Source organism: Equus przewalskii, chromosome 26, assembly GCF_037783145.1.
Source record: "Equus przewalskii isolate Varuska chromosome 26, EquPr2, whole genome shotgun sequence".
In the NCBI taxonomy this organism is placed as follows: Eukaryota; Metazoa; Chordata; class Mammalia; order Perissodactyla; family Equidae; genus Equus; species Equus przewalskii.
Genome location: NC_091856.1, coordinates 24,602,893 through 24,621,995, shown reverse-complemented (window position 1 = coordinate 24,621,995; position 19,103 = coordinate 24,602,893). Strand labels below are relative to the sequence as shown.

Below are 19,103 nucleotides of genomic sequence, written 5' to 3'. Positions count from 1 at the left end.
AAATGTAATACCCCAGTCTCTTTCTTTGTTTTTGCTTTTCAGGTTTAAAAAAATTGTAGTAAAATATATCTATAACAGAATGTTTATCATTTTAACCATTCATAAGTGTACAACTCAGTAGCATTAAATACATTCACAATGTTGTGTAACCATCACCACCATCTATACCCAAAACTTTTTATCATCTACAACAAAAACTCTGTACCCATTAGACAATGACTCCCCCTCGTGGTCTGTTTCTTGATCAGAGACCCTACCTCCATCGCGGCTGTCCCCTGGCCTCAGCCTTGTAGCAGCCTCCTCGCCAGTAGCCCTCCTTAATTTGACCTCCTGCGCGGCCTCCTGAGGAATGCATCCCAGGGTGACCTACCTGTTGTGACATCGTTTTGTCCGATCCCTAAAACTGGCTGTCTCTCTGGTCTTGACCCTTTTTGAAGGTACCCTGTAGACGCTGGCCACCCAAATGAATGTTCCCTAAGCATCTACAGGTTAGGACGTTGTCTCTTACACGCTTGGGAACTGACATCCTTTTAGGTCATAACTCCTGTCAGTCTGTAAGTCTGCTGAAAGTAACTGGGCTGTTCTGTCCTTCTGACAACCATATCCTTCCCAAGCCCTTCTGCCTCCTCAACCTTCTCCTCCCAGACTTTAATCCCTTTACCCCTCCCCACTCTCCTAGTCCTCAGCCCTTTATATCTTCAGGAACTTCTCTAACCATCCTAGAGCTAAGGCCAGCAGTTTGATATTGTCTATTACAGCCTCCTAAAACTCTCTCATCTTCTTGACATTCTTTGATCACTGTGCCAATGCCTTGCCCTGTTTGACTTGCGAAGACTCCAGGCGATGGGATAAGAGACCTGCCTTTGGAGTCAGATATGAGTTCACTCTTGGTTTAGCTATTTCAGAGCTGGCTTTGTGGGTGTGCGACCTGTGCAGTGGCACGTGGCCCAGCACTCAGAAGGGCGCCACACTTAATTTAATGCTTTGTCATTGCTGTTGAAATTATTAATAATGTTATCTTTCAACTTGTGTTTCATAAGCTAAATCTGGTGGGACAATGGACATGCGTGTAAATAGAGACAATATGGGCAATATGACGTGTGTCACCATTCCTTGCCGCCCCATTCACATAGAGCATTTACAATACCCTGTGGACACAGAATTCCAGCGAACCCACTATGTGCAGAAGGTTAGTGAGACTCACTGTGAGTACAAAGTAAGTGTGTCATGTCTATGACTGAGCAAGCAGGGATGCTGACAATACCTGGAGGCCACATTTTTCGCTGGAACCAGAACTTGTAATGAGTGTGGGAAGAAGGCAGTGGTGTCTTCAGAAACACAAATGACGGAGGAACCTTATCATATTCTTTCTTGCTCGTGTTACTACTCTGTATTAGCCAACCCCTTACACTAAATATGATGACATATAGACACTTTCTATAACCCATAGTTCCTCCTCCTTTCAGGCCTTCCTTATCCATCAGTAAGCAAAGGTAGTGAGTGTTGGTAGAATACATACATATCAAGAAGTAAAATTAAAACAGTTGAGTGAGTTTGTGCAGCGTTTCCACTACCCCAATAAGAATGAAATATATATGCATGCATGAGCTATGAAATATGAATTGTGTCATTTTGGTGATTCCACATACAAATTAAATGCTCTCATATTTGCATTTAAAACTGGCATTGCATAATATAAAGATGAATGGAAAAATTCATACCATTAATTTAAAATTGTAATTTTCCTTTATTTAGAATGATGTCATATAGCAAATTAAAAAAAAAAAACAAAACACCATGGCAAGTTGAGGGAGAGACCACAGAAGAAAGGAAAAGGCTTTATGTTTTAACACCTTTAACACCACTTTTTTCTAGCTTCTTGAACAAGTGGTTCTACATTTTCATCTTGCACTGGGACCCTCAAATTGTACAGGTGGCCCTGGCTACTTCCTTCTGTGTGATTCTGGGCTTTCTTCTTTCCTTCCTTCCTTCCTTTTAACCCTTTCTGGTCATCAGTTTGTTTGTCTGTAAAGTAGGGTAATGCTAAATCATGCCAACCAACATCAAGTGGCCTCTGCTGCTAGGCAATCACTTTATTCATTTCTTATTTTCTTTCTATCTAACTTCCATGAAGATATCCATGAAGCAGTCTCGGGTGAGGGTGGGAGGGCAGACTAAACTTTTGAGAGGTTTGGCAGTGATTTAGGGGAAAAAAAACACTGAAAGGTTTGTGATATTTGGCTTTCTTTTTGTAGTAACAGAGACTTTTGCATATTTGCAGGCAGAAAGAAAGGAATTGATAAAGGGAGAGAGGCACTGGCCGTCAGCACCAATTATTCCAGTTGCTTTGGGATGCTGTTAAGTTACCACCAGCAGGTGGCGCTTTTAAGTAGGCCTCTGAGTCGGCTGTTCTTTAAGAACTTAAAAGTACACTTGCAAATTAAACTGCTGATGACCGAGGAGCAAGTGCACATTAGTGGTGGTAACCAATGCAAGGCGCTTTCACAAGAGTTGCATCTTTAGAGAAACAGCTATTCTAGTGCACAAGTTAATTACTGCTGTGTAATAAATTACCCCCAAATTTAGTGGCTTAAAATAACAACAAACCTTTATTATCTTCACAGTTTTTATGGGCAGGGATTTGAGAATGGCTTAGCTGGGCAGTTTTGACTTGGGTTCTCTCATGAGTTTGCAGTAAAGATCTTAGCCAGGCCTGCAGTCACCTAAAGGTGTGACTGGGGCTGGAGGATTTACCTCCATGGTGGCTTGCTCACATGGCTCTGGGCAGGAGGCCTCAGTTCCTTTCCACATGGGCCTCTCCCTAGGCTTCTTGAGTGTCCTAACTACATGGTGGCCAGCTTCCCCCAGAGCAGGCAACCCAAGAGAAAGCCAGGTGAGGACAGCAAGGTCTTGCATGACCCAACCTCAGAAGTCACACATCTTTGCTTTTGTTGTATTCTATTGGTCACATGGACCAAACCTGATACAGTGTGGGAGGGGACCACACAGGGCCACAAATAACAGGGAAGTGAGGACTTTGGGGGCCATCTTGGAGACTGGCTACCACATCTAGCCCACTGGATGAGAAGATGAGCATGGATGAGTAACAGGTATTAGAATTAGATAAGAGAACTTATGCTGCATAAGAAGTAAGATTGTCTGAAAAAGTGTGGGATGGTGGAGCCAAAGAAGTGGTTAACGGGCTGAGCTTGATCCATTAGAAGCTCTAGGGTATAGAAAGAACAGCTTCAGTAAGGTTATAAAACTGTGAGAGATAATCCCTTTTATTCATGTCTCTTTTTGTTTTCTCTGAAGAAAATGTGTTTAACTGCATTCCATCATGGACACTTTTGACATTATTTTCCACCTCCCCCAAATCCCTGCTCTGAGGTCCTCTCCTATTGCATTTCTGATTCAGGAACCTGAAGTGGCCTTTTGGGACATGCTATTCCAAACCCACGACTCTGGTGACTTCCAGGAGGAGTTTGAGCAGCAGCTCTCTTCAGTTACCCCTTGGAACTTAGATACCAATTCATCCGCCCTTGGATTTGAACCACTGTGTTCCCTAGGACGTGGCTTACCCAGCCGTTCTCTGGCTCTTCCCACCTCTAGCCTTTTCAGGTACTCTCTCCAGTCTGCCAATTGCCTGGTTGTCACTTGAGCCAGTTTTACCCCAGCACCTTGTGAGGAAGGAACCAGACATAAGGCAGATGGGTTGTTCACTTGTGTCACGCTCACTCCCATCTTGTACCTTTGAACCTTTGCCTAGAATGTACAATAGTATATAAACAAGAATTGAAATGTGTGAACCAGGCTATAAATTCCTTAAGAGTTTATAAAGTGGAGAACCAGTTACAGACAAAGTAGCTGGAGGAGGTGGCAAAGAGGTAAGACTTCAGCGTGGTTTGGTATCTCTCCCTTCTTTTTCCTGCTGATCCCAATGCAGTCAAATCCCCATCTCTAGTTACTAGATGTGTCTGTTCCCTGAGGCAAGTCACTATATTTCTCTGAGCCTTAGTTTCTTCTTTGGTAACCTGAGGTAGTAAAACCCTTCAGAGTGGTTGTGAAGATTAAAGACAATTTACATAAGTTAATTATTACAATAACTCTTACACGTTAATTGGTAGCTATTGTGCTGTCATTATTTGCATAAGCTTGGGATAAAGGTTGAAAACTTGTCCCCCGTGCCTGAATCTCATATAGCACCTGTTAAAATGCAGTGGAGTTTGTAGGTCTTGTCGAGATGGTGAATTAACATTTATGGCCTTTCTTAATTACTAGACCTATTCCAGGAAGGAAGAAAAATGTTTCAAACAACATCTTGCATAACGGTCAGAGTGAGGCGGATATTTCTGAGCAAAGACCTGTTACAGTTTATGAGATAAAGCAGCAGGTTATACATAATCTGCTAATGGCAATCAATGCCATAGAAAAATTTTTAAAATGCTTCTTAAAAGGATTCTGGTCTGTGGGAACTTTTCTGTGTCCCTTTGCTGTCTAAATTAGAATGTCAGACTCTGAGGATGTAGCCATTAGACGGACTCTTAAGATGTTAGTCATTTAATCCCAGACCTTCAATTGACAGCAAACATACAAACAAAGAAGGTGGAGGGGACGAAATTCTGCTGGGCTTAGTAATAAAGACGTTCTTCCATCTTGAGAGTCATGAGTCTGTCGGTGTTGCGTTCTGCCTGGCTGCTGCTAAGAGGGTAGAACTGTATGAAATACAGATTGCTATGATCCTATGCACGTATTTTTTTTTAAAAAAAAGAGTAGAAGATCAGGAATATGTCTTAAACCAGGTTCATGCTGTGTGCCCAGAACTTTACACGTGTCATTTCATTCTCCCATCAGCTCTACAAGGTATTATTATTTTGATTTTATAGATGACAAAACTGAGGCTCAAAGCGTTTCAAGTTGCCCAAGATCACGTAGCTAGTTAGACAGAACCAGGATTTGAGTTCAAGGCTGCCTCAATCCAAACCATACTTTTTTTTCAATGAACTATCTCAAACTTTTCAAAAAGTACAATGAGTGATCTATCAAACACCCGTATAACTACCACTAAACTTTACCGAATTATTTGTAAGATATTGCCATACTGGCTTCAGATGTTCCTTTCAAACAAAAGGTAATGGGTACAGTGGAAGCATGTACCTTTCTGCTGCCCCAAATTTCTCCTTCCCTTCCCAGACATAACTACCATCCCGATTTAGTATTTGCCTTTCATTATCATATGTTTGCGTCATTATTTCTGATATAAATGTCTGTAAACAATGACATTGCTTTGTATGTTTTTAAACTTATATAAATAGAAATGTTATTATATGCTCTTCATGTCGTTCTGCAAGTTGGTTTTATCAGCCAACATCACATTCCATTGCATGAATATACAGTAATGTATTTATCATTTTTCCATTGTTTTAAGTTGCTGCCAAATTTTGGCTATTACAAATAATGCTACGAAGAGCATTCCTAGTCTCCTTAGGCAGATGTGAGAAATTTTTCTAGGGTGTTACCTGGAGCGTCTATTTTTCCGCTACCCTCTACCAGGGTTCTTGGCGTCTGTGGTGAATTCCTGATGCGATGTTGGGATAGCAGGGTCTTGGGTGTGGGATACAGGAGCAGGATTGTGAAGAACAAGGGGCTTTTAGAGGGCTTGGCCCTGCTAGTGCGAGTCACTTGGGAGAGGGATTTTTAACTTTCAGTTAAAGCAGTGGATCTTGGGCACAAGGAGAAAAGAGGTTGGTTCCTCCTTTGGCCTGATCGACTGAAAAACTAATTTCAAGCTGGACTTGGGGATGTTGGCAGAAGGAAGTAACAGGAATGGACCAAGTGAAATGAGAACACTTGGAAGAGGTTGTTTGGTGTTTTAAGTTAATGATTTTTAAACCATGTGTCAGGGGACCCAAGGGTTCCCATAGAGCCTCCTCAAGGGCCACTTGGGGGAGCACGTGGGCAGAGCGTACTCTGCTCACTTGGACACCTCTATTCTAACTGTTCTACACGTTTCACTTCTCTGTAAGACTTTGTTTCAATAAGCTTTTTGTAGCTAAATGTCTTTTTAACATCCATTTAAGTATGTAGTAAGACAAATAACTAATGAGAGATATTTACTTACAATGTACCCCAACTGAATGTAGTTTGTGCCCCAAGATTCCCTTGCACACTGGTGTTATGGTCGAGCACTTAAATAGACTCTGAGTGAGTCTCATTTTGCGGTGATGGTAGCGGTAATCCATTTATTTGACCCATGTTTCCAAAGGCACATCAAATCAAAGGTAGGAATAGGTTACAAATAATAGTAATAGTATTTGGCTGACTGTTTATTACTCTGCTAGGAGCACCTTCATGTCATGATGACTTCAGAGAATAGTAACAAGTAATTCAGCTACTTGGCTGGAGTGAAGAAAGGGAACATTGAGGCTGGAGAATCAAGTGGGGCCCGGATCAGGAAGGGCCTGTGAACTGAGTGAAGTCATTTATTTGGTCTCGATCTTGAGCGTAGATTTGAGGTGGCATTAGCAGGAAGGTCAGGTGACCACCGAAGTTTCTGCCAGACCTGGATTCTCCTCTTTCAGAGACGCAGCGTTTGTATAAAGCCAGACTCCCCTAAAGGTCGACATTTCATAATGTAAAGAAGAACCCATCTTTGAACTGTGTAGATAAAACATTTTAGTTAAACACAGTTGAGGATCTATAAATTGTTGAACTTTAGTGCTACTGAGAACCTTCGAGATCCATCATTTTTTAAATGTTTTCTACCAGAGAAATATGTCAATGGTTTGCAAATATCATTTATCCACATTGACTCTATAATACAAGCAAACAAACTTCCCGGTACCTAAAATACAAATATTATCTATGATGATTTGAGTGTTCTTGCTTTCTGCTAAATATCTTTTCCCGAAAATGATGGCAAAGTACTTTGTTTGTTTTAACCTGACCCATCTTTCGCAACTCAGTTTAATCATTTTACGGATTTCCTTTTGAAATAAATGGGCTAGATGTTCAGACAATAGTGGCAGATTTTTGCATTTCAATAACACATGCAAGAGAGACCTTTAGTGAAATTTGTATATCAAGTGTTCCCTTGTGCATCTTTTTTTCTAGTGACTTCATTATGAAAGTGTTGGCAAAATAGAACTTTATTAATTCAAAGCAAGGAATGCCAATGTGACCATAAAACATCTAAATTATAGAAAAACGTTTAGAGAAATCCATTTTACTGCTTTAAAATAGAATACCTATTCTATACTAGAGTAGAAGTGAGTGCTAATAAAAGGAAGGTAGTAAATAAAAATTTTTCTAGAGAAAATAAAACACAAAAATCTTAAAGATAAAATTCTATTTTATTCTAAATTAATTACTAGATTCATTTGTTATAGGAAGCTTCATTTTTCTTGAGCTCTTATATTAAAATTGTTAAAATCCTCCCTGAAAAGTATAACATGAGTTTATTTTTTAAAAAAGAAAGACACATTCTGTGTCTGAACAAATTCAAATTTTGAATTTCTGGTTTATGAATTAATAGATATTACTGAAGTATCTGATTGGCTATTTATTTCCTAGAGAATGATGCCAGCGTCCTAACCATGGCAATTTCTTTGCTGGTCACAATCTTTCCTCCACCTAATGTTCAACTTCTTCTGTAGACTGGAACAGACCAAGGAATATTCTGAAGACCTGCTTTGCATATCCATCTTATCCTTAGACCATTCCCAGTGCCAACGACCCTACCGCTTAGGTTTCCTCTAGGAAGACCACCTCATGAGCCCTGTCTAAACCCGACACATTCTAAAATCGCCTCAACTTGAAGCTAAATCCAGGTGGGTCCCCGTCAGTATCAGAGTGGATCTACCAGAGGCGTGCTCACACATGATACAACATCAGAGCAATTGCCTGGTTAAGAGAGGGATGGCCAAAGGCAATGCAACTTACTAGTTTAGCTTTGAGCCATTCGTCATAGTGCCAGACTCTGATGTTAGAATCCCTTTATTTGTATTAATCAAAATAAATTCTTTAGATGTAAGTCCCTATAAAATATCTCCTCTCTTTATACCTGGGCATTAAAGGGTGTTTCAGTGCCTACTTAGCTTTCCTATTTAGAAGTCCCTCTCTCTGACATTAATAATTAACCAGTAAACTAACTTACCCAAATCCTTCAAGCTCAGTTTATTTAAGAAGAGAGTAACTTCAAGAAGGTTACGTCCATGGTTTACTGCTACCTCCAGCCATGGGCCTTTGGGGCATACTTTGTTTTTTAATCTTCCTGGGGAAAAGTTGGGGACAGGAGCAAACGTAAGTAAAAGAACCCATCTTCATTTTTGAATACATCTTAGTTGTGATGAGCAAAAAAGTAAATTCAACAGACTGTGTTAATTTGAAAATAACTCTCTACTTTTGAAAACACCAAGTGGATAGTCTCATCTCTGAATGAGAAAGTCATGGATGCATTTTGATTTGATGAGTGGCGAACAACATGACAGCTTTATGGAACTGTTATTTATAAAAATTTACATAAGTTGTTATTCAAATTCCTCTTCAAAAAAAGTACAAAATAACCTCAAGATAATAAACTTTCTTGGCATTTATTGCTTATTTCCATTTGGGGCATAGTTTTGTGTGTACTGTACACAGTAAAGCAGGATTACTTGGAGATCAATTCTAGTACTGTGATTTGAAAAACTATTGTTGTCATTACTTCCAAATTTATGAGCTAATTCTTCACAAATTTTAGTATTATTATTGAAATACTGTGTATTTTAAACTGCATCTTAAAAATATTGATCTCATATCTAGAAATAACATTTTAGTACTGAAAAGGATCTAGAGAGTATCTAAAGGAACCTACTCATTTCATATATAAGGATAAATCCAGCAGGGCACGTGATACGCCAAAGGTCACACCACTAGAGAGAGACAGAAGCAGGACTTGTATTAAGGACTCTTCTTTACCACTTCAATTTTTTTCCGTTTGCCATAAATGTATACAGGCATACCTCACTTTATTGTGCTTCCCAGATACTGCATTTTTTTACAGTTTGAATGTTTGTGGCAATCCTGCATTAAGCAAGTCTGTTGGTACCATTTTTCCAATGGCATTTGCTCACTTCGTGTCTCTGTGTCACATTTTGGTATTTCTTGCAATATTTCAACCGTTTTCGTTATTATTGTATTATGGTGATCTGTGATCAGTGATCTTTGATGTTATTATTGTAATTGTTTTGGAGCGCCATGAACTGCGCAGATGTAAGATGGCGACTTGATTGATAAATGTCGCGTGTTCTGACTGCTCCACCAACCGGCCATTCCCATCTCTCTCCCTCTTCTTAGGCATCCCTGTTCCCTGAGACACAACAATATTGACAGTAACCCAGTTAATAACTCTATAATGGCCTCTCAATGTCCAAGTGAAAGAAAGAGTCACACATCTCTCACTTTAAGTCAAAAGCTAGAAATGATCAAGGTTAGTGAGGAAGGTGTGTTGAAAGCTGAGATAGGCCAAAAGCTAGGCCTCTTGCACCAAACAGTTAGCCAGGTTGTGAATGCAAAGGAAGAGTTCTTGAAGGAAGTTAAATGTGCTACACCAGTGAACACACAAATGATAAGAAAGCAAAACAGCATTATTGCTGATATGGAGAAAGTTTTAGTGGTCTGCATAGAAGATCAAACCAGTCACAACATTCCCTTAAACCAAAGCCTAATCCAGAGCAAGGCCCTAACTCTCTTCAATTCTGTGAAGTCTGAGAGAGGCAAGGAAGCCACAGAAAAAAACTCTGAAGCTAGCAGAAGTTGGTTCATGAGGTTTAAGGAAAGAAGCCATCTTCATAACATAAAAGTGCAAGGAGAAGCAGCAAGTGCTGATGTCAAAGCTGCAGCAAGTTCTCCAGAAGATCCAGCTAAGGTAATTAATGAAGGGGGTTGCACTAAACAACAGATTTTCAATGTAGATGAAACAGCCTTATACTGGAAGAAGATGCCATCTAGGACTTTCATAGCTAGAGAGGAGAAGTCAATGGCTTCAAAGAACGGGCTGACTCTCTTGTTAGGGGCTAATGCAGCTGGTGAGTAAGTCTGTGCTCATTTACCATTCTGAAAATTGTAGGGCCCTTAAGAATTATGTGAAAACTACTGTGCCTATGCTCTATAAATGGAAGAACAAAACCTGGATGATAGCACATCTTTTTACAACATGGTTTACTTAATATTTTAAGCCCACTGTTGAGACCTCCTTCTCAGAAAAAAAAGATTTCTTTCAAAATATTACTGCTCACTGACAATGCACCTGCTCACCCAAGAGCTCCGATGGAGATATACAATGAGATTAATGTTTTTTTCATGTCTGCTAACACAATATCGATTCTGCAGCCCATGTTTCAAGGAGTAATTTTGTCTTTTAGGTCTTATTATTTAAGAAATAAATTTTGTAAGGCTATGGCTGCCATAGATAGTGATTCCTCTGATGGATTTGGGGAAACGAAATTGAAAAGCTGCTGGAAATAATTCACCACTCTAGATGGCATTAAGAACATTTGTGATTCATGGGAAGAGGTCAAAATATCAGCATTAGCAGGAATTTGGAAGAAGTTGGTCCCAACTCTCACGATGACTTTGAGGAGTTCAAGACTTCAGTGGAGGAAGTCAATGCAGATGTGTTGGAAATAGCAAGAGAACTAGAATTAGAAGTGGAGCCTGAAGATGTGACTGAATTGCTGCCATCTCATGAGAAAACTTTAATGGAAGAGGAGTAGCTTCTTATGGACGAGCAAAGAAAGTGGTTTCTTGAGATGGAGTCTACTCCTGGCAAAGAAACTGTGAAGGTTACTGAAATGACAACAAAGGATTTAGCATATGACAGAAACTTAGTTGACAAAGCAGCAGCAGGGTCTCCAATTGTGCAAGTTCTACTGTGAGTAAAACGCTATCAAACAGCATCCCATGCTATAGAGAAATCATTTGTGAAAGGAAGAGTCCATCGATGTGGCAAACTTCATTGTTTTATTTTAAGAAATTGTCAGGGCCCAGCCCCATGGCTGAGGGGTTAAGTTCATGCACTTCAGCTGCCCAGGGTTTCCCCAGCCCGGATCCTGGGCACAGACCTAGCACCACTCACCAGGCCATGCTGAGGCGGCGTCCCACATGGCAGAACCAGAAGGACCTACAACTAGAATATACACCTATGTACTGGGGGCCTTTGGGGAGAAGAAGAAAAAGAGAAGATTGGCAACAGATGTTAGCTCAGGTGCCCATCTTTAAGAAATAAAATAAAGTAAAATAAATGGCTGTTAAAAAGAAAAAAAGAAATTGGCATAGCCATCACCACCCTGATCAGTCAGCAGCCATCAACATGGAGGCAAGACCTTCCACCAGCAAAAAGATTATGACTCCCTGAAGTTTCAGAGCATAGGCAGCATTTTTAGCAAAAATGTATTTTTTCATCAAGGTATGTACATTTTTTTAGACGCAATGCTATTGCACACTTAACAGACTGCAGTTTAGAGTAATCATAACTTTTATATGCACTGGGAAACCAGAAAATTCTTGTGATGCTTTATCACGATATTACTTTTATTGTGGTGTTTTATTGCAGTGGTCTGGAATCAAACCAGCAATATCTCTGAGGCATGCCTGTACATATAAATATGTAAAATATATTATAAACATACACTTAGAATATCATAAGTGTATAGCATTCTCCCACTCCTAATCTGATTTTCTCACATGGCCACAGTCACTCCAATACCTAAGTAGTTTTTGTTTATTCCTTTTTTTTCTTTTAGGTGAGGAAGATTGTTGCTGAGCTAACATCTGTGCCAATCTTCCTCTATTTTTTTTTAAAGATTTTATTTTTCCTTTTTCTCCCCAAAGCTCCCCGATACATAGTTGTGTATTTTTAATTGTGGGTCCTTCCAGTTGTGGCATGTGGGATGCCACCTCAGCATGGCTTGATGAGTGGTGCCATGTCCGAACCAAGGATTTGAACTGGTGAAACCTTGGGCTGCCAAAGCAGAGTGCACAAACTCAACCACTCGGCCACAGGGCCAGCCCCATTCTTTCTCTATTTTGTATGTAGGATGCCACCACAGCATGGCTTGCTGAGTGGCATATAGGTTGGCACCCAGGATCTGAACCTGCAAACCCTGGGCTGCCACCAAAGTAGAGCTCATGGACTTAACCACTACGCCACCAGGCAGGCCCCTATTTATTCCTTTTTGAAAGACAAGCAGCTGAAGTTCCAAGAGATTGAGATTAAATGACTTCAAATTAGTGACAGAACTAGGACTAGAACCTGGGTCCCATGATACTAAATTCTTTCTACCAAACGGTCCTGACCCTTAACAAGCATCTCCTCTCTTTCTCTGAAAAAGTGAGAATGCACCATTTACAACATGGTAATCAGTTAACTTAATTAATTGATTGATTGAGTGACTCAACAAAAATTTATTAAGCACCTACCATGTGATAGGCACTGGGGTGATAGTAGATGGCATAGAGCTTACATTCTAGTGGAGAAGCAAATAATGAAAGAATGAATGAACAAATGAATGAATGAATAAATAAAGTCAGGTAGTTATTAGTGCCAAGAAGGGAAATATAAAGGAGAGTAAGAGGATAAAGAAATGACGGGCCACTGTTAAAAAGTGTGGCCAGGGAAGCTTCTCCAAGGAGGGGACATTCAAACAGAGCTTTAAGGAAGTGAGGGAGGATGCCATGTAAATATCTGGGGAAAGAACATTCCAGATAGAGGCCAAAGTAACGTTCTTGCATCTCTGCAAGCTCAGTGGGCTGATCCTCTGCAACTAACAGGAAAGAGAATAAGAAAAAGATGAGATTTTTTGTACGATAGATTGTGCTACTGCCAAATCACGAAGGACCAAAATCTGTATGATGGGTGGATCCAGAGCCATCTTTCAGGGACTTGTAAACACTGACTATTTTATGTTTCACCACCACCACCATATAGACAATTCAAAATTAAAACAAGACTAAATTGAAAAATCTACAACTTCTGAGAATACTGAAATTAAAATAGCTTTTCTCCCCTAGAGTTTTCTGATTGCAAAACTCTTGATAAGTTCAGTTTAGTATGCAACTGAAAGTGTTAATTCAGGAAACGGGCTGCTAAGGTTCACTTCCTAATTCTACAACCTATTAGCTGTGTGACCTTGGGTAAGTTAATTATCAGTTTCCTCATCTGTAAAATGGGGGTGATACTAAGACCTTCCTCACAGAGTAGTTGTAGCAACACAGTGAGTTTAAACATATAAAGTGCTTAAAAATACGTAAAGAATAAGGTTTCAGTAAATGTACCTTATGATCATCAAAGCTGAACTTTTCCCCTTTTCTGCTGTTCCTAGCTAAGTTCGTTGGGAATTCAGATGATGGTTGGAAGTCCGGAGATTCTTTTCTCTCTTAGAATTTGCCTATAAGTGATTCCAAATTAATGGTCGTGTAGCAGAACTGCCAGATGCTTTAAAGGATCTAATTGTTTCCAAGTTAATTTCACTGTTACTAAAGACACGCTGATTTTTAAAGACTTTTTAAAAAGTGTTGTAATGTTGACAGAAGCCTGCAATAATTCTGCCAGGTGGGGTGACAGGTGCACCCAAGCCTGTTCTGCCGCTTGAATTAGTAATCACTATGCCCATTTGGATTGAGACACACTTCTTTTTCTATGTAACAGCATATGTAGTGCTCATATTCAAATTAGATACTTTTTTGATACATAATGAATAACCTAGTTTATATTTGTAAGTTTTCTTTTAATAAAACAACCAAAAGTCACACCTTTTAAAATTTTTATTTCAAAAACTTATGTCGATTCATTTCCATTCTTGGATAAATCACATGAAAAACAAAATTGATGGGACAGCCTATGGTTGTGAACATAGCTTGTAACTTTGACCTTAGTTGTGTACAGAACAACTGAGACACCTGCATATAAAGTCCTGCCTCCTTCACTTACAAGCCATGTGACCTTGGTCCAATTAACCTCTTATCACTTGTAAAATAGGAATAATAATAGTACCTACCTCGTTGGCTTGTTATAAAGATTAAAAGAGTTGTATGTAACGTGCTAATGCAGCCTCTCATATATGGTAACTACTCAATTACTGTTATTACCGTTATTGTTATAAGATTGTAATTACTCACTCTTCAAGGACCTCTATCACTACTTCCTTTTCAAAATACACTCCCCCAGCTCACTTTTATTCTATCCTTTTCTTTATCCACTCACTAGTGTAACACAGTACTTCTAAGATTACTTCCTTTCATCTAACTTAGTGAAATTAATGAATCTTAACATCTATCGAGTACTAAGCATCCTGGGTACTTTCATATACATACTCTTATTTTGTCCTTACTGCAGTCTGGTGAAGAAGCTGGTATTTTCACAGTTAAGCTATTTTAGTCTCAGAGAGGGTTAGTGACTTTACCGTGGGCACACAGCCAGTAGATGGCAGAGCTGGAATTCAATATGGTGCTTATGTTGTTTTTTTCTTCCTTGGGCTAAAATATTGACACTATTTACATGTTCCAGTCAACATCATTAAAAGTCTTCCTTTGCTGCAGCAGCTCAGGGAAGGTGCCATTAGTACTTTTCTAAATGTTAACTAAGTCTCTGGCTCTATTTCTCAAGTCTTAATTCCCAGTTATTTCTTCTTGGAAACTATACAGACATTATCATAGACCCCAAGTAAATTTTGATTTAAAATTATCATTTTTAAGTTGACAAAATTCGCCTATTTTAAATTGAATCTCTCAAGTGAGATAAAAAATATCCAAAGTATAACAAAATATATTGTATAAAGATACTGATTCTTCTCTTTCCCTATTTCAACAGGTATGTCATTTCAGCACCAAAAGTATTCCGTGTTGGAGCGTCTGAAAATATTGTAATTCAAGTTTATGGATACACCGAAACATTTGATGCAGCAGTGTCTATTAAAAGTTATCCTGATAAACAATTTACTTACTCTTCAGGCCATGTTACTTTATCCACAGAAAACAAATTCCAAAACTCTGCAATCTTAACAGTATGTATTCATCCTTCATTTTATTTATACATAGAGAATATTCTCAATAAAATGTTTACAAAGTTTGAATATTGATAACACACAGAGTTGATCGTTTATACCGCTCTCCACTGTGTGATTATTAGATGATGTTAGTTGCTGAGGATGATATGGGTGAAACAGAAAATTCTGAATAGGAGAGCTGCATCTGCTTTTTGAGCAATGCATGTAAACTGCAACATTCTTATTGGAAAACAAAATTGTGCTAATGTGAAAATATTTGGAAATGAATTGAAAATACTTGTTTACTGTGAAAATTGCCATTACAAAGAAGTAGAGAATTATGAATATGCATATTGATGTATATGTAATGCATCACCTACAAAAACCCATGGATGCTATTTAATCTTTGTTTGTTTAAACTCCAATATTCTATCACTATAGCTTCTAAAACTAATAAAATTATTGATTACTAAAGTGAATGGCTCCCATTGACAACCTGTAGCTAATAGAAAGAAAAACCTGGATCAAATAACTTTTCCTTCTATTAAGAAAGTATAGTATAACTTGGTTAGATAAGTGCTTGCAACTCATTTTTTATTAAAAATTCTGATAACTAAAAATAACTTTCATACTGATACCAGCTCAACATAAGGTTGACATAAGGGAAGCCATACTGTAGAAAAGAGACCGTATTGTAACTTTGAATGACTTCTGACTAACTAACCCAGCTAAATGCACACACTCCTGGAGATCTAACTGCTCTGTAGATTTTATGACCCCTGCTTGTACATGTACTTCCTGGCTACGATAAGACGATAACTTCGTTCCTTTGAGTTCCTTAGGAATGTGGTGACCCCCAAAGAGAGTCTATGCTGATAGCCATCGTCAACAAAAACTGAAAGACCTGGTGTGGCAACTTCCAGTCTGTAACACTAGAGGGTCAACATTCCTAACCCCTCCCCTATAACCCACTGGCCTATGTAACTGCTTCAAGATTCTGTGCCCTCCTTAAGATGGTTCTTTTGGACATTAGTCAGCCATCTTCCCTCTTGCTAGCAACCTGTAATAAAACACCCTTTCTCTGCCACTGTCTTGCCTCTTGACGACTGGCTTTTGTCTCATGGCGAGCAGATTGTGCCCTTTGTGCAGTAACAATACTTACTATTTATTCACCACACTGAATACATAAATCCAAAATATTGTTTCAAATTCTGATTACATTAAAAAATGAACCAGAAAGTTAAAGACGACTAGACTTTGAAGGGGCTCTGAGGTTCATTTAGACCAGTGTTTCTCTAAGGTGAGTTCTTTAAAAAGAAATTAAAATTTGAAATTGTATAAAGAGCTTAGAGTTAGAATTGTATTAATATTTAGCATTTTGAATTTATTTTATAAATTTGTTTTGATTTTATAATTAAATAAAAGTCATAAGCATAAGAAAATTATACCTAGTTTTAGGTGTGTACATATTTAAGTAACATTGTAATAAAAATAATTTTTTATTATGTTGTAAATAATAAAAAGTCGACACTGAGAGTCCTCCAGGACTCTTTTATCCTTTAAAAGGGGTCTGTATGTTACTTGAGTTTGAGAAACACTGATCTAAATCAATTCTAACCAAATGCAGGAATTCTTTCATTAATGTTCTCGATGACAAATAGTCTAACCTCTTAACAAATACTTCCACTTATTAGGTTTATTAGGAATTAAAATTCACTTCCTAGGAGAGTTATTTTCAGGAGGCAGTCTTCTCTGATGCCACTAGCCACACACGTGTGGTTGTTACCTTTAAATTTGTCAATCAAATTTAACTAAAATCAAAACTTTAGTTCATTAGTCACACTAGCCACATTCCAGTGCTCAAATAGCCACATGTGACTAGTGGTCACTATACTGGACAGCATAGATATACAACATTTTCATCATCACAGAAAGTTCTATTGAACAGTGCTCATTTAGGTGGTTAATTGAAAAGGTAAAAGGGAAAGCATAAAAATCAATACATATTTCCAGCATTTAATTTTATCTTAACATTATAATGTATGTATGTTTGCCAGTTGTTTGATGTTGTGCCAAGGTCTTTTCTTTAAGTATGGGTCCATTCATTACAGCATCAGATCTTTATGATGTGTCACACCTTTAACGAATCATCTTTGTTCTGCAGTTTCTGTTTCTTTAAAGTGGAGAAAGAAGTTAAAGACACTTGCAAAGCAATCTGAGTGCAAAATCTTTATAGATTCTTCCTGTTTTCCAAATGTTTACAGTATCCACATATCTAATTCCACAGCAGTTGATTTTAGTGATTAACTTCTATCACATGTTTCTAAAGCCTAAGTTTTCATAGAAACATTTTCCTTTCTTTTACTACTTTATATGTATTAAATTTGTATATCATGCAATGTAAAGTGGATAATTACAATTACATATACACATTGGAAAGCGTGCAGCTCAACCCACGGGAGCAGAAGGATGCAGATAGAATACAAAGTGTACTTAACATCAGTCAGGATGTTGAATTGAGGGAATGGTGAATATTGGCTAATAAAGTCAGCCACAAGTTTGTTAAGAGAGTTCCATGGCAGTACTTTCACTAAATGTGTGTAAAATTTAGGAAACATGGAACTGAAAAGACTTTCAATTGCTTAAAGCTAAATTTTGATTATTATATTTGACAATGAAGGGCTTTGGGTAAAATTTATTTACATTTTGGCTCCTCTATTATTTTTCAAATGACTAAATACGCATACTTATTGTCTGTTCTCGTGACATTACAGTGGTATTTAGAAAATCAACATGTTTTATAATATTAAAATTATCGTACTCTTTTCCACCAACATTTTCTTTTACAGGTACAACCCAAACAACTGTCTGGAGGACAAAACTCAGTTTCACATGTGTATTTGGATGTTGTATCTCAGCATTTTTCAAAAGCAAAAAAAATTCCAATAACCTATGACAATGGATTTCTCTTCATTCATACAGACAAGCCTGTTTACACTCCACACCAGTCAGGTAGGACATAAGATGCTTCTTTCTCTGGGGGGAGAATTGACACTATATTGTAGAGCTTTTTAAAACATGAAATTAAGTGGAGACAGGTTTCCAACTTGCTCAAAGGAGTCTCAATTCCCAATGACTTTTACACTTATAAATACCCTTTTAATTTTAAGTGTATATGGAAATTGCTAAATAAACAATTAAATGGAATTTAATTTTAAATTTAAGTTTGATTTTAAATATAAATTTTAAATTCATATGGAAATTACAAAGTTGACAATTACATTATCTGCCCCATCACTTATTTCCAAGTAGAAAAAAAGCTTTTTAAAAATTGTGAAATGTTGTGTTATATCTTATTTATTAAACAAATATAATATGTAATTGTAAATATAATTTTAACAATGGGAAAATAATTTGTTGTAGAGCCATGTTCATAAATAAGTTCCATTACTTTGGAGCTCATCTTCAAATTCAGAAAACAAATCCACCCCTAGGGGATCAGATGTTTCAGCAAAGAATAAACTAGATCACAGAAATATATGGGTATTAATTTTCTGAGGGAATCTACCTAAGAAAGTTCCTGTTAGAATATTGTTTCATCTTCATGGCTCTTCTGTTAGAGGGAGAAAGGGCAGGACAGCTAGGCAAAACTCTATGACTGAGGAATAACTGGATTTATTCCAAATGAACTAAAGGTAAAAACACAAGAAAGTGAGAATGTTGTCCAGATACGTTCATGTGTCTGCAAAGTTTTTGTTTCCTCCATCTCTTCCTCTCGCCATCATTGACTTTTGAGCACATCAGAGCTGGAATTATGAGAAAACTGTATGTGGGAGGAGGAGGTCATGAAGTTTTAATAACGATATGATTGGCAAAGAACAGAGGAAGGCAGGCAGGACCAGCGAGACTTGTTGAAAAACTTTTCACATAATGCATACTTGCTAAATGTTGGTTGATGTTGATGATGACAATAGTGGGGTGGAATGGGCCTACACCATTGCCATTTCAGCAGGAGCACCTGTTATGATCAGCCAAGAAAGGAAAGGCCTAGAGAGGGTGAGATACTCTCTCGTCTTGGAC

General features: G+C 38.1%; 1 protein-coding gene across 1 annotated transcript in view; it reads left to right on the top strand.

Annotated features, from left to right (window-relative positions):
* Positions 1 to 8,140: 8,140 nt before the first annotated feature.
* Positions 8,141 to 19,103, top strand: part of C5 (complement C5) — an 83,820-nt gene continuing 72,857 nt past the window's right edge. The window contains exons 1-3 of the mRNA XM_008519304.2: positions 8,141 to 8,301; positions 14,849 to 15,041; positions 17,873 to 18,035. Coding sequence (XP_008517526.2) covers positions 8,237 to 8,301; positions 14,849 to 15,041; positions 17,873 to 18,035 — 421 coding nt within the window. The 5' untranslated portion in view covers positions 8,141 to 8,236. The remainder of the gene's footprint in view (positions 8,302 to 14,848; positions 15,042 to 17,872; positions 18,036 to 19,103) is intronic.